General features: G+C 39.2%; 1 protein-coding gene across 1 annotated transcript in view; it reads left to right on the top strand.

Annotated features, from left to right (window-relative positions):
• The window catches only part of Nek1 (NIMA related kinase 1), a 117338-nt gene that overhangs the window by 37239 nt on the left and 59777 nt on the right, over window positions 1-20322 (top strand). The window contains exons 12-17 of the mRNA XM_028757741.1: window positions 1117-1176; window positions 1811-1870; window positions 1955-2002; window positions 2151-2225; window positions 7698-7861; window positions 13606-13708. Of these exons, the coding sequence (XP_028613574.1) occupies window positions 1117-1176; window positions 1811-1870; window positions 1955-2002; window positions 2151-2225; window positions 7698-7861; window positions 13606-13708 (510 nt within the window). The remainder of the gene's footprint in view (window positions 1-1116; window positions 1177-1810; window positions 1871-1954; window positions 2003-2150; window positions 2226-7697; window positions 7862-13605; window positions 13709-20322) is intronic.

Below are 20322 nucleotides of genomic sequence, written 5' to 3'. Positions count from 1 at the left end.
TATTGTTGACTTTTCTTGAATTATTCCTTTTTAAATAACTTTTCTTAAGGCCATTTGCCCCAAACAAATACGAAACATCATTTACATTCAAATTCGTAGTATTTTATTGGAGGTTCTCATATTTTCACTGGAGTGCAGGCATTTCTTTAAGGCTGCTAACACTAAGCCACCAGAGGGCGCTCCACGAGCATATTTTAGCGTTGGCCTCACTTTAATTTTGTTTTTGTTTTTGTTTTTTTTAGGTGACAGAAAACAAAACAATTTCCTTAGTGCGGTATTTCTGTGTATCTCTTCAGTGTAGAAATAGCATTCTGAAAATAACCAGATGATCTCACAGGGCCAGCTTGGAAGTTTTATCCCATAAATATTCTCTATGTAAGGTGATAAAGAAGATCAAGTAACTCATATAACCCATTGATAATATGCAGCCATTTTAAACACCTTCTTTTTTGGCTAGCCGACTCACAATAAAAGTCTGACAATCTGAGTGTGATCGCTTCTGGAGGAGGGGAGTCACTTTTCTTTGGGTGTGTACCCCTAATATGTTGCTGGTGATTCATTGGATAGCCCCACACCTATGAGCATATATGGGTTATTAGACTCAGTTATAAAAACAAAAGGACAGATAATTTAAATACGTATGTGCGTCAAAGGGGACCCAGGAGGAATTGGTGGGGAGAGATGGGAAGGCATGTACATGGATCACAATCATGGTTTGGGGTATAGGGGTGATACAAAAAGTGTTAGAGGTGAGAATTTCAGAGTATACATGATAAAAATACACTGAATACATATTCAATTTTTAAATAGTTTTAAATAAAATAATTATAAATTATCTTTAAACAAATCATTAAATAAAAATATTTTTAAAATATGTTGTGAAAACAAAGCTAGTTGATGATACAGAAACCATTTTCATGATTTTTCTGAGGGTCATGTACCAGTTTGTTTAGTAAAAGGCATATCAGAAGGTAGTACAATAAAGTTTGAAATAGTTATGACCACATTGGCTTTAACCTTTCTTACTTTAAACTTCCACAAATTTGTATTTTCCAAATGAGCATCTTATCAAATTTATCTAATTCATAGCTTTCATTTTATTTTATTTCTGTTCAGGCCCATCAAATTCCAGTGAAGAAAATGAATTCTGGAGAAGAAAGAAAGAAAATGTCTGAGGTATAAAGGCACATATCTGCTTATTTTAAAGCTTTTCGAATAGTTCTTAAGACAACAGCAAACCCGCTAATGTCATAGTGCAGTGCTTCTCAACCTCTCTAGTTGCAGTGACCCTTTAATACAGTTCCTCATGTTGGGGTGATGCCCAACCGTAACATTATTTTCATTGCTGCTTCCTTACTGTAATTTTGCTACTGTTATGAACCATAATGTAATATCCGATATGCGACCCATGTGAAAACAACATTTGATCTTCTCAGGGCTCAGGACTCACAAGTTGAAAACCACTGTTAACAGTGCCTCTAACCCTTTCCACCTTGTTTCTTTCAAATACTTACAGTACCTTTGCTTCCTTCATTTCACTTCTCCTTATTTCTTTGGGTATACCCTTCTTGTTGATATATTTTCTTGATGAAAATATAAAAAGTGGAGATTATTGATAGAGCTGAGTGGTAGTGGTGTACACCTTTAATTTCAGCACTCTGAAGGCAGAGGCAGGCAGATCCTCTGAGTTTGAAGCCGGCCTGCTCTACAAAGCAAGTTCAGGACAATCAAGGCTACACAGAGAAACCCTGTCTTTAAAAATACATGTATATATATATATATTGATATAAGTGTTCTCCTTTTGTTTAAGGAAGCAGCAAAAAAAAGAAGGTTGGAATATATTGAGAAAGAAAAGAAGCAAAAGGATCAGGTAGTTGTTTGCCTTGTGTTTCTCCCTGTGCCTGGCTGTAGAGGATAAGAACCGGGTTCTGAGAGCATGTCTGAACTGTTACAGATTAGGTTCCTGAAGGCTGAGCAGGTGAAGAGGCAAGAGAAGCAGCGGGTAAGACTCGTCTCCAGTACAGCTGCCCCTCCCCACACGTGCCTATGTAAGGAAGCACACTGATTTCAATGTTATTGCTAAATGTATTCTATGTGTTTTATATTAAGTAGTTGAAATGGTATTTTGTTTATTTTTCTTTCCCCAAAAGTTGGAGAGGATAAATAGGGCCAGGGAACAAGGCTGGAGGAATGTTTTAAGGGCTGGTGGAAGCGGTGAAGTAAAGGTAGGCATTTGATCCCAATAGAGCTAAACTATTGTTTGTCTCCAGTTTCATCTTGTTCTGTGTATGACTAGCTACTTTCTTGGTATACCCATAATGTTTATCTAGAATTCTGTACCATTGATTATGGCTTATTTCTTATCTGTATATATTTAATATGTAATATAAAAATTAATTCATGTGTAACATTTATAAAATTGGTTAAAACTTTCATGTGGTGGCTGTAATACAGATTCCCCACCCCCACCCTCACCCCGGCCAGGGGAATCTCACAAATCAAATACAAAATCAAATATGCTCATTAGAGTTTTTCACATAACCTTGAAAATTAAGTTCTCAGAAGATTTCCTTAATTGGCCACTGCCAGACTCTCCAGGATAACTGTCCCCACCCCTCCCATGCTCTTCTGCCCTACTTATGCTGAGCAGCAGGACTAACTTCCTAAGTGTGTGTAGCCTGCTGATTCTCCTGTCTTTCCTCTCACCTTTCTTTCTCCATTGCCAGTTCCCCTCCTTTCTTGCCTCAGGCACTCTGCCTCCATTCATTTACCTGGATAACCAGATTTTTCAGTTCACACATTCCCTTTAGACAAATGTGACTCTGAAACCTTGGGCAAGTTACCATTTTTGAGTTTATTTTCAAAGTCCAGGGCTTCTCTGCTTTCTTGGATAGAAATGTCTTCAGCCATCCTTGTTCCATCGGCCTTCTCCTTCCCCTTTGCTTTCAGAAGCACTGGCCTTATATTCATACTCATAAGCTGAATCCTGAAACAGTCCCGGGATTCCCCTTCCCTAGTGTATGCCCCTTGCATTCCCTCCCCTTGAGTTGTATGTAGAATTTGCTGATGGTAGCTCCTTTTGCTAGATTAGCTTATGTGATAAATGGGCACTCCCACAATTACATTGACAGCAGACTCCTTTTTAGTAGACTGGATAGGGAAAAGAAATATAGGGACATCTGTGGTTACTGACCTGGAAGGTAGCCATCATGGATGTGGCAAGAAAGTATAGATGACTTCTGGATTATAACAGTGATCTCTAGCCAGTAACTAAGGAGAAAGTGGCTTTAATTATGAAACCACACTCCCTAGGGCCAGAAAGCTCTGAGATGCTCAGCCTTAGATATGAACTTAGCCCTCCCTTGCTTACAGCTAAATATACCTACCTCAATCATCTACCTACCTAAATCACATACCTATCTAAATCATATACCTGCCCAAACCAGGAGTTAGATAATAAATAGATACTGCTTTAGGCTGCTGCTTAGTTTGGGATAACTTTTTGCACAGCTGTAGGAAAGGGATGCATATTTCCTTTGTACTGTCGGTTTTTCTTTTGACAGTGAGGCAGCTGTTGCTCAGCTTGCAGTTAAACTGTCAGTTCACCTGTCTGCTGCTCCCACGTGCCTCTCAGTGTTGAACTAGGCAAGAGGTGGTTATCAAAACAGACTGCTGGCCGCTCTTGTTTCTTCTCTCAGAGTTATGATGTGGACAAAAGTATGTTTTGTCTGTTTCACCTGTGTGTATAGATATACATATATACTGACCTCAGTGTGTGTTGTTTTCTTTAGAGATGTTTTTCTTGTCATAGATCAGTAATTCAGTGCGAATCTTCTTTCACAAGTCAGTACTTAAGTAGATGTTGTATAACGTTGCAAGTACTTCAGTTTTATATGAGTAATTACTTCCTGGTCAATAAGCAGTAACTCGGGACTTGGTGCATGTTTTTTTTGGGTTTTTGTTGTTGTTGTTGTTGTTGGTTGGTTGGTTTTTCAAGACAGGCTTTCTCTCTGTAACTCTATCTTGGAACTCACTCTGTAGACCTTGCTGTCCTTGAACACAAAGAGATCTGACAGCTTCTGTTTCCCAAGTGCTGGGATTAAAGGTGTGTACTGCCCAGCTGAATTTGGTCCATGCTTAAAATTTAGTTTATTCTGAAGTGAACTGTAGGCCAGGACTCTTACCCAGCATTTATGCCAAATTCACCAACAGTATTGAGAATTTGCTGATTGCTTTCTTACTCCTTTAAAAACATCTTTTATGTTTATTTATTTTATTTTATATGTGTGACTATTTTGCCTCCATGTATATAAGTGTACTACATGCAGTGCTATTGGCCATAGAGGTCTAAAGAGGGTGTCACATCCTCTGGAACTGGTGTTTTAGTTGGTTATAAGACACTATATGGGAGATGAACTGAACACAGGATATGTGCAAGAGACATTATTTTTGAATAGTTAGGTACTATGTCTTTAATACTGTTTGCTTCATTTTATAGAATTCTGAAATGCTTCCATGATAAGAAGTAAATTCTATTAATGTCTAATACCTGTTCCTAAGGTTAAAATATTTACTATGTCACGCTTTGATTTTTGATTTTCGATTTTTGAGTTGCTAAGGACCTGGAGTTACAGTGTAATGTGAGTCAAAGAAATTCCCAAAGGAGAGATGAATGAAACTGAAAATTAAGATAATTCAGAGTCAATGTTTTTATTATGTATAGACATTGTTGCTCAAAAGTATAAATATCTGACTTTATTGGGCAATTGCAAAATCCAAGACTCCTTGGATATGTGCCACCATGGCTGGCTGGTTGATCTGTTTTCAATGTGTTGCTTACAGATTTTTTTAAAAAAATACGTAATTTGTACCTAGTTTTGTTTATCTAGTGATCATGACATGTAAGAAGTATAGCTCTTGTAAAAAGATAATTTGTGATGTTCTTTGTTAGTAAAAACCTGTTTATACATAAAATAGCATAAATCAGTCCATAAACATGCTAAGTTGAGGAAGCCAGACAGTACGTATTGTATGCTTGTATTCACATGCAGTTATAGAAAAGGCAACTCCACTCCATAGCAGTAAGAACAGATCGGTGCGTTTTCATTGACTGCAGGGACATGAGGGCTCTATCCTGAAGTAGTCATCAGAATGGCAGTGGTTATATGAATAAGCCCGTTCATCAATGCCATCAACCTAGTGCCAGAGAGGTAGCTCAGTGTGTAAAGGTGCTTACTACTAATCCTGGTGACCTGTGTGGGAGCCACAGAGTGAAGGGAGAGAACTGACTCCTGTGTGCTGTCTTCCATCTCCACACAGTCCCCATAGCATCCAGAAGCACAAATGTATACATGCAAATGAAGTGTTAAGAATGTCCATCAACCTATGCTTGTAATCACGGAGGTTTAAGTGTGTACAAGCTGGGCCTCTGTAAAGGTGGTTTTTAGAAGATTATGTTGCTTCCATATTCTGACACAGTATTTTTGACATTTTGTATAGACATCTTCAAAGATGTTTACTTACGCTCACTTTACTAGAAAGAAACTTTAGAATTATTTAAAGTCAAGATCTTAGCATTGAACCAAGTAATCAGCTGTGTAGATATGACTACCTTTTAACAGACTTCTAACTCTAAAATCAAAATTTTCACATTTTTATTTTTATATCTGTGTATGTGCATTTGGAGGTGAGTCTGGGTGGAGGCAAAAAGACGGTATCAGATCTCGTGGAGCTGTAATAAGAGGTTAGAGGTGGGTTCTGAGCCACTGAACATGTATACTGTAAACCACCTCTTACCCACTGAACCATCTCTCCAGCCCCTTTCAGTGCATGCTTTGAGGATGTATGAGAAGACAGCTGGGATGGAGCTTTCCACTTGATTATCTTTCTGATTTCTACCAACGTTAACTTGTCATTTCAATATCTTTTTTTTGTTGTGGTTTGGGTTTTTTGTTTGGTTGGTTTCTGTTTGTTTTTTTTTTTTGAGACAGGGTTTCTCTGTGTAATAGCTGTCGTAGAACTTACTCTGTAGACCTGGCTGGCCTCAAACTCACAGAGATCCACCTTACCTTTGCTTCTCAAGTGCTGGAATTAAAGGCATATGACACAATGCCCAACCTGAACTGATTTTTAAAGTAGACTTTTCTCATGAAATTATATATATACTATCAAGGTGCTAAGACAAATTTCCTCTCATTGGACTTTGCAGAATTTTCTTTTATTTGATTCTAACATTGCTTGTTTTGTTTTGTTTTGTTTTGTTTTGTTTTGTTTTGTGGAGGGAGAGTTTTGAGATAGGGTTTTTCTGTGTAACCCTGCCTGTCCCAGAACTCACTTTGTAGACCAGGGTGGTCTCAAACTCAAAGATGCACCTACCACAGCCTTCTGAGTGCTGGGAATAAAGGCGTGCACCAACACTACCTGGCTTTAAAAGGGACCACTCAGCTGACTCCGCTCTCTCAGTTCAGCACTGTGAGATCACTGATTGTTTTTCTTGCAGTGAACTTCTTCCACAAATGTGTCGAGCACTGCACTCCTCGTTTACACTTAGCTCCTAACCGTGTGGAACAGCCCCTTCCCTGTGCCTTCTGTCCTGAGTCCTCAGATGTTTACCTTTACCGTTGGTCGGTTCTGCAGAAAGCGCACTAGTCTGTTGAGCACTGACCTTGCTGTCGTAGAGCAGCCTCTAGTTTTCCTGCTCTTGTCTCTCATTCCTGCTTGTGTGTGTAGTACTGATGATCTTAAAATGTTTCACTGCACTGGCAAGTTTATCTCATGAGTGTGTTCTCCAGGCTCCCTACCACTTAGCTGTAACACCTTTTCTTTTCAGTGTTTAGTGCTCTGCTTATCTGTCTTACATTGTGTTTGTGATCGCATTTCCTCCCCCTGTTGCAGCACACACAAAACATACATATAGTTTATTTTAGTTACCTTGACTCTTTTATTGTCTGTTTTTTTGTTTTGTTTTTAAAGATTGTTACCAAGACTACGCTAAACAGTATCATTCTCCAAGGCTTTAAAATTAAATTAGATTTTACCTGTGGCCATTGTGTTTTTCTGGTTTGTGAGTACACTTACTACTTCAGAGTACACCTGCTTCATTCATTTATTCATTCACTGTATGACTAGAATGCTGTTTTACTTTTGTGGGTTTTCAATTTGTTTGAAAAAAAATTAAGAGTAGGTATGTTTTTCCTCTTCTATATGACATAAAATCTACTTAAATCATGTATCTACCTTCATATCTACTTGTGAATAGATTTGAGTGTATCAAAAGTCACATGCATAGTTAATTAAAATTTTAACTATGATATTAAATTCTGTTTGTTTTCAAAACCACATATATTTAAACTTCACAGAACTGAGTCATGAAATGTAGGATATTAGCATGTTTAAAAAGCTTCATAATTAAGATTAGGTTTTTCCATATTTATGTGAGTTTAGTGACATCTTAAGATTTTAGTTTGTCACATTAAGTTATTCTTTACTGTTAATAGCCAAGAATACTACTGTCTGATTGCTTATATGAGAAAACCTTTTACTTTTGGCTGTGTGTTTATTAATATGTTAAAACTAGGTCACTGCTATATTTATGTTAAGCATTGAAACTGACTTTTTCTCTTAAGGATGGCTCAGGCAGGCCTCTTTGGCCCTGTAAGATGAACATGGCATGTGAGAGCTCTTTGTTTATCCCCCAGGCTTCCTTTTTTGGCAGTGGAGGGGCTGTCTCTCCATCACCTTGTTCTCCTCGAGGCCAATATGAACATTACCATGCCATTTTTGATCAAATGCAGCGGCTAAGAGCAGAAGATAATGAAGCAAGATGGAAAGGAGGAGTATATGGGCGATGGCTCCCAGAAAGGTACGGCTGTGCTCTGCTGAGGTTGCCTATGCTTTGCTTCAGAGAAAGTCATGAAAGTCACTGTGGCTATTTGTCTACAGAGGAGTTCCACCTGGGCTTCGTCCAGGGTTTCCCAGTGGGGCTTCAGGTCACCTCCGTTCCCCTGATGGTGATGCTGTTAGGAAAACTTTGAAAAGATTGAAGGTCATGTCTAAACAAGCCGGTGCAAACAGGTTGGACTGTGATGACCCGTGCATTCATCCTGTGTGCGTTTGTCATTTGTCATACCTACACTTGTAGATGGTTTTTCCCAATGTTTACACTGAACATTTTTGCTCTCTGGCTATAATGAATCTTCACTTGCAAATTTGACCCTTGATTACAATTATGACAAATGTGTAGTTCTTCAATTCAGCCTGATTATTGTGGCTTATTTTAATGTTTAGACAGAGCATACTGTTTAAAGGATCATGTGATAACTTTCTGCCGACATATGGTTATAAGAATCTCATCTACTTGATTTGAGTAAATTGTAGCATGAATTTAAACAGAATCACACTTCTCATAAAGCTCCAAAGCACATTTCTCTTTTGTCTTTTCCTCACTTTCTCTTTTCTCTTGGTTCTCTTAAACTGCTTCCTCTTCTCATTCATCTCTGATTTATATCTCTTTGTGATCTTTCATCAGATATTTTTTGCTGAGTTAAATTGATGGTAATTAACAATAGCAGTACATTGTGTAGATTTTTTTCTTTAAGCATGCATATGTGTTTACTTAGACATTTTCTAGGTAGTTACAGATGAGCAGGGAACAACAGTATGACATTTTAGTGAATTTTTCCTGGAATTTTAAAGTATTATAAAAATCTTTGATTTGTTATCAAAATATAAATATATTGAGTATATGTTACAAAAATAATTGTTTTGGAGGGGCTATAGCACAATAGTAGAGGGCTTACCTACTATATACAGGGCTCTATGTTCACTCTATAAAACTGGGGGGAAGGTTATAAAAATAAATGTAAAATAACATTGTGATTATTATTATAAATTATTATAAATTGAGATGTGAAACTAATTATAGGTTCCTTTTTAAAATAAAAATAAAAAAAGACTGTAAGCTTAGATTATATTTATATATAATATGTATTGTCTTTGCAATGCCAGGAATTGAACCCAGGGCTTCAACATGGCAGGTACCACTGACCCACTTACCTATTCTTGGTGAAGCAAATTTTATATGAAGTTTTTATCCTATAATACTGATCTTTGTAGTATATGTACTTTTAAAAAATTTTTAAATTAATAGATTTGACTTTTAAAACAATTTTAGGCTTGCAGACTTTATTTCTGAGCTCTATACAGTGTTCCTAATTGTCTATTCTGTAACCAATAGCTTCATTGTATTTATTACAGACTCTGTAGAGTAAATCTTAAGCTCAGGCTGTTTCAGTACCCCAGCTTTGTTCTTCTTTCAGCACTGAGTAGAATATTCTGGATCATTTCCTCTCCCTGCTAAATTTAGATCAGTTTGTACATGTCTACAAGTTACTTGCCGGGATTTTGACTCAGAGTGTGTTGGCTATACAGGTAGTACAGGAAGAGTTGGCAAGTTGACAGTATGAAACCTTCCTATTGTGTCTGGAATATTTTCCTGTTCTTTGATATCTTTCAGCAGACTGTTACTGTTTCCTTCATATAGTTTTCTGTGTGTGGCTAAGTGTGTGTCACTGTTTCATTTAAGGAGGTGTCAGTGTAAACAGTAATATGCTTTAATATCAACTTTTGCTTGCTCATTGCTGATGCATAACAAAGCAGTCAGCAGTTGTGTGTTACAAAAAGGAGAGGAAAGACAGTCACCCACCTCTTCACTACCGTAAATAAGAAGGCTTGTCTTAGATGAACCATTTCCCAATAAAAGGACACCATAATTGTTCTCTTTCCTTGTCCTTTCCTTAGCCATTGCTGTGTTAGTGGCCTTATTCCTGTTCTACCACAGTTCTTAACCCGATTTAACATCTTTGTCTGTTACTATCCTAGTTTCTAATTTCCTACTGTGTATTTGTGGCTTGTATGCTGTGTATTGTATGCTGATAATTCTTCTGTTAATCTCAGGCAATGTTTTACTGATACTCAGTGCTTTAAAGTATCTTGGCATCAGAATTCTTTTTTTTTTTTTTTCTTGAGACAAGATGTCTTAGTCAGTATTCTATGGATGTAAAGAGACACCGTGACCATGGCAACTCTTACAAAGGAAAATGTTTAATTGGCGCTGACTTGCAGTTTCAGAGGTTTACAGCGGGGAAACAAGAGGTCGGACAGACCTGGTACTGGAGAAGCGCTAGACAAATAGCTGAGAGCTGTACATTCGGGTCTGCAGGCCACAGAAAGAGAGAGCCTCTGGGCCTGGCTTGGGCCCTTGAAACTTCAAAATCCACCCCTGGTGACACACCTCCTCCAACTAGGCCACATCTTCTAATCCTTTCTAATAGTGCCACTCCCTATGGGCCTACAGGGGCCATTTTCTTTCAAACCACCACAGAGGGCCTCTCTATACATAGCCCTGGCTGCTCTAAAACTCACTCTGTAGACCAGTCTGGTCTCAAAGAGATCAGCCTGCCTCAGCCTTCTCTAAGTGCTGGGTTTAAAGGTTGTGTGCCACCACGCCTGGCCACTTTATCTGAATTCCTAATAGAATTTAATGGAGAAAATGAATAGTAAATTATTTTCTCCTCATCCCCATGAGCCTTCTATAATAGATGGTAACTTACGTTAAAAAGTACCAGAATTAATCAAATTCTGATTTTCATCGAATAAACTTTATTTCCTAGAACTCTGTTTCATTTCTTGCCATAGTTAGGGATACTCTTGTTTGTTGATGAAACTCCTGACCCAAGCTTATACTTCCGTATCCTAGCTTATCATCAAAAGGAAGTCAGGACAGGGATGCAGCTTACACACCTGCTCAGCCCGCTTCGCTTCGTTATAGAACCCAGGGGTAGCCCCACCACAGTGAACTGGTCCCTCCCCTATCAATCACTGATTAACAAAATACTTTACAGCCAGTTCTTTTTGTTTTCAATATGTTTTAAATTTTATTGTATTTTTCACTTACTCTCTTTACATCCAGCTCACTGCCCCCCATCCCAGTCACCCCCTCCCACAGTGCTTTCCCCATCCCCTCTTCTCCTTCTCCTTCTGAGTAGGTGGGGGGATACCTAACACTTCAAGTCTCTACAAGGCTCTCCCACTGAGGCCACACAAGGCAGCCTGGCTAGAAGAACATATTCCACATACAGGCAGCAGCTTTTGGGGTTCCTGTTCCAGTTGTTGGGGGACCCACATGAAGACCAAGGTACACATCTGCTACATGTGTACAGGGAGGCCTAGGTCCTCTTTGGTTGCTGGTTCAGACACTGAGAGCCCCCAGGGTCCAGGTTAGCTGACCCTGTTGGTATTTCTGTAGAGTTCCTTCCTCCTATTCTTCCATAAGTGTCCCCAAGCTCTATCCATTGTTTGACAGCCAGAGGCATTTTCTCAATTGAGGCTCCCTCTTCTCTGATAACTCTAGCTGTGTGTCAAGTTTGCATAAAACCAGCCAGTGTAGTCATCTTTACATCTTGCACGGTGCACTTTTGATTGTGTCCTGTGTACACAATCAATGTGAAAATCTGTAAGTCAAGGCTGCTATACTACACATGAGACCGTGTTTTTAGTGAGGTACTGTTCAATAACTCTAATAGTGTATGCTAATTGGTGTGATATATTGACACATACTGCACATAGACCAGAATGGTAAATTAAGTACATTTTACTTCTATGATGGTTGATGTCAGTGTCGTCTTGATGCAAAGCAGAGAGATCAGAGGTGTTATCTAATGGCAGATAGTGGTGTATACTTCCAAGACTCTCAGAACCTTACCAAGTAGTCATACATTTCTAATGACATATCTAAGCATGGCACTTGATACTTTATCTACTGTCTTTGGGCCCAGGCTTACATACACAGGGAAGTTCAGGGCATAATGCCAGCTTACCTGGGTCTTTGCAGAGGCATGCTGAATTCAGACTAGGTGCCCCTAATTGATCTCAGTTTTGTAGTGTATATAATATGTCTGCTAGGGGACATGTGTGCACTTCAGAGACATGCACAAATCTCTTACTATTATCAACCTACTCAAGCTAGCATAGCTCGGATTTCGGAAATGTCATGTGGGACTACAATAACCATCTGGAATAGCTGAACATCATAGTAATTGGCTCTTAAAACCAGTTATAGGTATTACCTAATGCTAGAAAATTCCTATGATGGAAAGTCTAAAGAATTTCTCTTAAATAACATGTAAAGATAAAGGACTTTAGATCACTGTCATTCATGGGGATAAAATATAGTAGATTTTAGATTTTCCTTTTCAAATATTTATTTTTAAGTGTGTGTGTGTGCGTGTGTGCGTGTGTACACATGCGTGCAGATGCCTGTGGAAGTCATGTGTGTTACATCCCCTGGAGTTGGAGTTAGTGATGGTTTTCAACCAACTCACATGGGTACTGGGAACAGAACTCAGATCTTCCATAAAGTACCAAGTGTTCTTAGCTTCTGAGCTATATCTTCTGACCCACATTTCAAGTCTTTACAGCTAAATTTCTTATTTAAAATATTTATGTTTTTTGCTTTAAAAAAGTTGAAGAAATGATTGTGGAAAGAAAACTAGAAGCTGGGCGGTGGTGGCGCACGCCTTTGATCCCAGCATTTGGAAGGCAGAGGCAGGCAGAGGCAGGCGGATTTCTGAGTTCAAGGCCAGCCTGGTCTACAGAGTGAGTTCCAGGACAGCCAGGACTACACAGAGAAACCCTGCCTCGAAAAAACAAAAAAACAAAAAAAAAAAACAAAAAGAGAAAAGAAAAGAAAACTAGAAATTTTTTAATGTTTACTGGGAAACAGAACAGGCATTAGAATTTCATGATTTTTTTTTCAGAACATGTTAGTTATTTTCCAAAAAGAAGCTATAGGCTAGCCACAGTCCAAATAGATAGAACCCAGACACTAACTTGCTCAACTTTCTTACTTATCTCCAAGTCTAACCACATTTGATCTTGTGCTGTGTCCTCATCGCTTGGGCTGGGTTCCGTGTGTGCACGTTTGTGTCTACCTCCCATGTGTATCACACTGACTGATACAGCATGGGGCAGATGGTCAGTGTATGTCTATCGCCTTTTCATTTGCTGTCTATACTCAGCATAGTTGCGTTCTTTGGAAGTCGTCAGTGGAAGATGCTGAAATAACATGAGAACAGACTAAAGGCAATGACTGCTGATACTCTTCCCCTAACTTGTCCAGTTTGCTGTCTCTGAGTAAAATGAATCATCAGTCTAAAATGAATCTTGTCAAGATTTGAAGTGGTGTTAAGATTTTGCTTATTTAAAAAAGGAGTAAATAACATGATTGAGGCAATAAAGACCAACACACACACACACACTTCTTCTTCACAGAGAACGTGTATTTTATCTCTGCGTTCATATAATAGTTACAGTTTTTTTGGTTTTGTTTTTTTTTGTTTTTTTTTGAGACAGGGTTTCTCTGTATAGACCGGGCTGTCCTGGAACTCACTCTGTAGACCAGGCTGGCCTCAATCTCAGAAATATGCCTGCCTCTGCCTCCCAAGTGCTGGGGTTAAAGACATGCACCACCACCGCCCAGCAATAATTACAGTTTTAATGTGTAATTTAATGCTGAAAATTGCTGATTCTGTGATTTGTCCAAAATAGGCAAAAAGGACACCTCGCTGTTGAGAGAGCCAGACAAGTGGAGGAATTCCTGCAGCGCAAACGAGAAGCCATGCAGAACAAAGCCCGAGCCGAAGGACACATGGTATGATACTCTTTCTTGGGATTTTGCATATATCAAAGTTAAGGCCTGGAATGATGTGAGTGTCAGTAAAAAGAATTATGATGTAGCAGTCTATGCACAATAAAAGATATTGAAGAGGTTCAAAAGCAACGTATAGGTTGTGTTCCCATATATCTTGTATATTAACTTATTTTATGATGTCTTTTATTGATATCTTGTATACCAAAGTAAAATTACATCATCATTTTATATTATGTTCTATAAAGAGGAAGAAATGAGTATAACAACCTAAATATTCATATTAGAGATATAAGTTCCTAAGTTGCTGGAAATTTTCCCAGTATACAGTTTGATTTAATATTTCTAAGTAGCAAAGAATTTTAGGGGGAAAAGGTAAATAAATGTTATCGTGAATACATTCACACACACACACACACACACACACACATTATAGTACTTGTTGGAAAGCATGTTAGAAACAAAATAATTACTTTAAACCATCCAGTTAAGCAAATTACAAAATTAAGTCATTTATCTAAAAATATTAAGTTCTGAGGTACTCACCTCACTAGTTGGAAGTCTCACTAGCTCTTAGCTGTAGAATGCTCAAATGTCTTTTGATCTTTTGTCAAAGCTACTTAGGATTGAATCTGTTCTCTCATCTCCCCATGGAGAAGCCTCTATTCCTGTAGAAAATGCTTCAGTGTATTTTTTTAGACTTATCACATGTGTATAAAAAGCCATAATTGGTAACCGTGAATTTATTAACAGCTATTCAATATAAGTTTTTTCCCTTTGAAATTATATTATGGAAAAATGTTATAATTTTTATTGCTCACTCTTTATATTTTTAACACGCATACTCCAATTTACTTTCTTAATCATCTGGAATGAATCTGTATTTGTGACCTTGCTCCACATGGGAGAAGATAATTTCTTGCTTTCTCCCTTTCCTCACTCTTCCTATTAATAGCATCTAAATTTTTGATTGCTTTTTTTTAAGGGCTTTTAAACTGCTGTGTAGCCTAGGCTGGCCTCAAACTCAAAATCCTCATGCCTGGTTGAATGCTGGGATTAATGGTATGCACCACCATTCTCAGCTCTGGTTGTAGGTTATTATTATCTAAAATAGTTACTGAGAGCAGGAGAGAGAACGCTGCAGTTAAGCATGCTTGCTGCTCCTCTTGCACAGGCTCTGAGTTCAGGTCTCAGCACCCACATCAAGTGGCCTACAGGCATCTGTAACTACAACTCCAGGGGCCCCAGCACCCTCCTCAGGCCTCTGCAGCACCTGCACTCACTTGCACGTACCCACAGACAGACTGACACACATAAACTTAAAGTTTAAAGAGTCTTTTAAACTGTGATAGTTACTAGAACTACCAAGATGCGGTGACTTTTCCCACCACTGTTTTTGCTTAATCCTGGGATTCCATCATTAGTTTATTTTCTTCATGTTGGAGAATGTCCTCTGGTATTTTCTTTAAAAAGACATTTTCTAAAATTTGTTGGGAAAATACCTTTTTTTTTTCTGACACTTGAACAATACATGGTGGTAACTTTAACCTGAATTTGTAGGTCTTAAAAGCATTTAGCCTATTTTTTTGTCTTTTCAAGTGTATGTACGTATGTGTTCACATGTGTGGGGGAGCACATGTGTGTCTGGGCAGCTGAGAGGGATCAAACTCTGGTTCTCTCTGGTTCTCTCGCTTACATGGTAAGTGCTTTGACTACTGAGCACCTCCGAAGCCTTGAGTTCACCTTGTTTGTGACAGGTATTTTTGCTGGGATATCCTGTAGGCTGAGGACTCTTGTCTTATGACATACCTCTTTCTGATACCTTAGGTGTATTATACGCCTTTCCCTTTGGCTCTGGAAAGATTTTCTTCTTTGTGCCTGGAAGCAATTTGATTATTAGCTAACTCCTGAGTTTGCTTCCTGTTCATTAGCTTCCTGGGTGTATAGGTGCCAATCCAATTTTTCATCTGTTTTTTCAAGACAGATGTCTCTTTTCTTCTTTTTTGTTTGTTTGTTTTTTCTTGTTTGTTTTTTTGTTTTCCTTTTTTATATTATTTTCTTTATTTACATTTCAAATGTTATCCCCTTTCCCAGTTTCCCCTCCACAAACCACCTATTCCATCCCTCTCCCTCTGCTTCTTTGAGGGTGCTCCCACACCCACCCGTCCACTCCTGCCTCACCGCCCTAGTCTTCCCCTACACTGGAGCATCAAGCCTCCACAGGACCAAGAGTGTCCCCTCCCATTGATGCCAGATAAGGCATCCTTTACTACATAGCCAACTGGAGCCATAGGTTCGTCTATGTGTATTCTTTAGTTGGTGGTTTAGTCACTGAGAGCTCTGAGGGGTATGATTGGTTGATATTGTTGTCCTTCCTATGGGATTTCAATCCCCTTCAGCCCCTTCAGTCCTTTCTCTAACTCCTCCATTGGGGACCCCGTGCTCAGTCCAATGGTTGGCTGCTTTCATCCACCTCTGTATTTGTCTGGCTCTGGCAGAGCCTCTCAGGGACAGTTATACCAGGCTCCTGTCAGCAAGCACTTCTTGGCGTCAGCAGTAGTGTCTGGGTTTGATGTCTGCAGATGGGATGGATTCCTAGGTGGGACAGTCTCTAGATGGCCTTTGCTTCCTTCAGTCATTGCTTCACTCTTTGTCCCTGAATTTCCTTTTGACAGGAGGAATTCTGGATTATTATTTTTGAGGTGGGTAGGTTGCCCCATCCCTCAACCAGGGGCTGTGTCTGTCAATCGGATATGGTCTCTACAGATTCTGTCTTCCCTTTGTTGGGTATTTCAGCTAATGTCCTCCCTGTTGGGTCCTGGGAACCTCTTGGGTCCCCGGCATCTGGGACTTTCTAGTGGCTACCCCCAGTTTTCCCTCCCTCACTGCTACACACCTTTCAAATTCCTGACCCATATTTGAAAACCATGTTTTCTTGTATCTTCATAATGTTAGTATAGCTCTAATCACATTGCTCTATCGTGGCTATAGGCAATTTTTTTTTTAGTTTTTTTTTTTTTAATTTCTTGGAATTCCATACATGTACACAATGAAATATAAGTGGGTTTATCCCCCAGTTCCCCTATACATTCTCTAGCAAACACCCTTCCCAACTTTTGTCTGTTTTTTTTAAAATGACTCACTAGATCCTGCTAACATTGCCCTGTGTTCCTGAGTGTGGGGCCCTCTAGTGGAGCATGGGAAACCTAGCTTCAATAATAAGCTCCCTTCACCAGCTAATAGTTCTTCACCATGGGGTAGGGCCTGGAGATATCATTTGTGCCCACTAGATTTTACACAGGTATTGTGTAGGTAACCATGGCTGCTATGAGTTTGTGAATTCTACAGCCATGTCCTTTACAGCAGAGGCTATCAACCTCTCTAATGCTGCAACCCTTCAATACAGTTCCTCATAAAAGTATTTCTGTTGCTATTTCATGACTGTAATTCTGCTGTTATGAGTCAGAATGTAATATTTGTGTTTTCCAATGGTCTTAAGTGACCACAGTGAAGGGGTCATGACCCACATACTGGGAACCACTGTTCTAGAAGATAGATGTCACAGTGCTTTCCCCATCCTCTGGCTCTCCCATTCTTCCCACTGCCTCTTCTGTGATGTTTCCTGAGCCTGTGAGCTATTCTTGTTTTTAATTAACTGAGTTTTAATTAAAATTTCATACAGTTTTATTTTATTGTCAAGACAGAGTTTCTCTGTGTGGCCCTTGTTGACCCAGAACTTACTGTGTAGACCAGGCTAGCCTCAAACTCACAGAGCTCTGCCTGCTGAGAGCTGGGGTTAAAGGCATGCACCATTATCACCTTGCCCCACAGTAGATTTTGATGATGGTTTTCTCCTCCCCACCTCTCCACCTCCCTACCCACCCAATTTTAGATATCTTTCTCTCTCTCTCTCTCTTTCCCTCCCTCCTTCCCCCTCTTCCCTTTCACCCATCCTCTCCAGCCCCCCCCCCAGCTCTTTGAAAAAGCCAAAAAGCATCTTGAATAAAGGATCTACTCCATGAAGAAGTAGATATTTGAAGGGTTTGTTTGACTTACGCGTTGGCTTGTTTCTTTGCCATTGTCCGGTGAGGATTCTGGTCTATCATCTTCTCTCACTGTTGCTAATGAGATGATTTTTTGGATCCTACTCCCCTTTACACAGCTGTTTCTCTTTTCTGATAATTCTTAGGACTACTATTCTGTCCTTGATGGTCCGAGATTTAATTTGATTATTTTTCAGTTGTCTGGTCTTATTTTGTGTTTTCACTGACCTGATGCAGGTTCTCACTGGTATATGGAGCTCTTGGTATAGGTTTACCTTCAGTTCTCGGGATATTCTCACTGACGATTGCCCTAAATACCGTTCCTCTAAATGCTTCTCCTTTCAGGAAAACTGCTCTCAACCGAGAGTGTAATCTTTGTATGTGGTATCATTTCTTTTATCCTTCTGTTTCTCCTGTTTGTCCTTTCCCCTCGTTCCTGTTTGTTTTCCAGGCTTCCTGGTTCCTGCTCACTGGTGCACTTAGCTGCAGCTCATCTAGTCAGTTGGTTTTACTTCAGAAATTTGTGCTTATGTGTTTGTGAATTCTAATTTGTTTTCCCTTCAAGCTTCTTTATTCTGTTCTCATTTTCCTGCTGCGGTCTCATCTTGGTACATGACTGGCTGTATGTTACGTCATCTTGAATTCTCCTTTGCTGACAAAATAATCCATCCCTTTCTAATACAGTTTAATCAGATTTTAAGGACACAGGCAGATCACAGCCAGATTTTTACCAAACATGATATCATTGCCTTCTAGGCCCACTTACTAATGAAGTTCTTACTCACTTTCTGAAACTTCATGAGCCTGGCCTTACTCTTTGAGTTTCTCCCAGCCTTCTGCTCTTCCGTACTCCTGCCTGAAGTTTTCAACCATCACTGTTCACAGCTTTCCGGGGCTTCTGGAGCCCACAGCTACAAAGTCATTCATGTTCTTCCTGGTAACCAATTCTGCAAGCCTACAAACAATATGGCCAAACTTATCAGTGCAGCCATCCCACTTCTGATACTAATTTTCTGTATATTTTTCTCTCCATTGTGACCAAATACCTGATGAGAATACTCTTCAAGGAGGAGGGATACACATTGGCTTACTGTTTCGGATGACACACTTCATCCTGGTGCGAGGCATGTGACAGCTGCTTACATTTTGTCAGTGGGCAGGAAGCAGACAGTGAGATGAGCAGTGATTTCTTTTTTTTAAGGAGTGTTACGTTTTTCCAAGATAAATCTATTAATGTAAAACTCCTTCATTTTCTTAGTACCTAGGTGTATATGTATAAAACTATGTTAGAAATATGGCTGTGAACTTTTGTAGTTTTCATTATGTTTGGGTAGATGCATTGCATATTACTTGTAGACTCAACAAAGCTATTTTTACCCAATTTAGGAAGAGTAGGACTACAAAGATTTTCCTAGTGTAATTTATCTTTATAATAATTTGTAATCAAGTATTAGACAAGAATATGTACACTAATGTATTAAGCAGAATTCTCCAGCAAAGTATATAGAAGCATTATAGAATGTATATTTATAACAGAGTGTATTTAATATAGTTACAAAAGGTGAAATGTTTCTGTATGGAAGTTTGTAAGCCAGGGAAGCAATGGCACAGCCTAGGAAACCAGAAACATCCAGACATAAGATATTGCTAGTTTAGTCCCCGGGCTCTTGTAGAGACCCGAAAGTCCCATGGAGAATTAACTGGTTCAAGTTCAGAGGCTGAGGAACCTGGAGTCTGATGCCCAGAACAAAAGAAGTAGAACATGCCTGCTTTAGAAGTGAGAGCCAGGGAGATAATTAAGTGCTGCCCCTTCCTTTCTTGGATGTCGTTTTAGAATTCTTATGCTCATGTATTGGGGATAATAGATGAGATGTGGCAAAGGTCAATTGTATATACTTTATTTTTTAATTTTTAAAATTTTATTTTAAGTGTGTGTGTGTGTGTATGTGTTTGTGCGCGCGCGCGCGCACATGTGTAGGTCAGAGGACAACTTAGTGTACTCAGTTCTCTCATTTCCACATTTACCTAGTTCAGGAATTGAACTCGGCTTGTCAAGCTTGAAGAGCAAGTGTCTTTTGAGAGCCATCTCACCAGCCTGAGACTATTATTGCAGCTTTAGCCTCCCAGGAAAATAGAGCTTCATGGAGATTTCCAGTCATATTCTGCCACCAAATATGTGCACAGCCTTCTGCATTACCAACATTCTGTACCAGACTGTACATTCGTTAGAACCAAGAAGCCCCCATTGACACGTTATAACCATCCAAAGCCCATGGTTAATGTTAAGGTTCACTTTTGTGTTGTCCATTTGGTAGGTCTGCACAGATACTTAATGGCATGTGGCCACCATGTATTGTCACACAGAGCACTTTCACTGCCTGCAAAGGAGCTGCTTGTAAGTACTGCCTTTAGTGAGGATTTCATATAAGAACATACTACCCAGGTTTCCACAAGAGTTTCCTGTTAGGTTGACTTATGCTATAATTTAATCATAATAAAATTCACCAGTGCTGAGTTTGCCCCATTGACATATGCATATAATATAATCATGTGTATACTGCTTTGTCATGTTAC

The sequence above is a fragment of the Grammomys surdaster genome, unplaced genomic scaffold, assembly GCF_004785775.1.
Source record: "Grammomys surdaster isolate TR1022 unplaced genomic scaffold, NIH_TR_1.0 126182, whole genome shotgun sequence".
Classification (NCBI taxonomy): Eukaryota; Metazoa; Chordata; class Mammalia; order Rodentia; family Muridae; genus Grammomys; species Grammomys surdaster.
The sequence above is the reverse complement of the archived record's forward strand: the minus strand, read 5'-3'. Positions and strand labels throughout refer to the sequence as shown.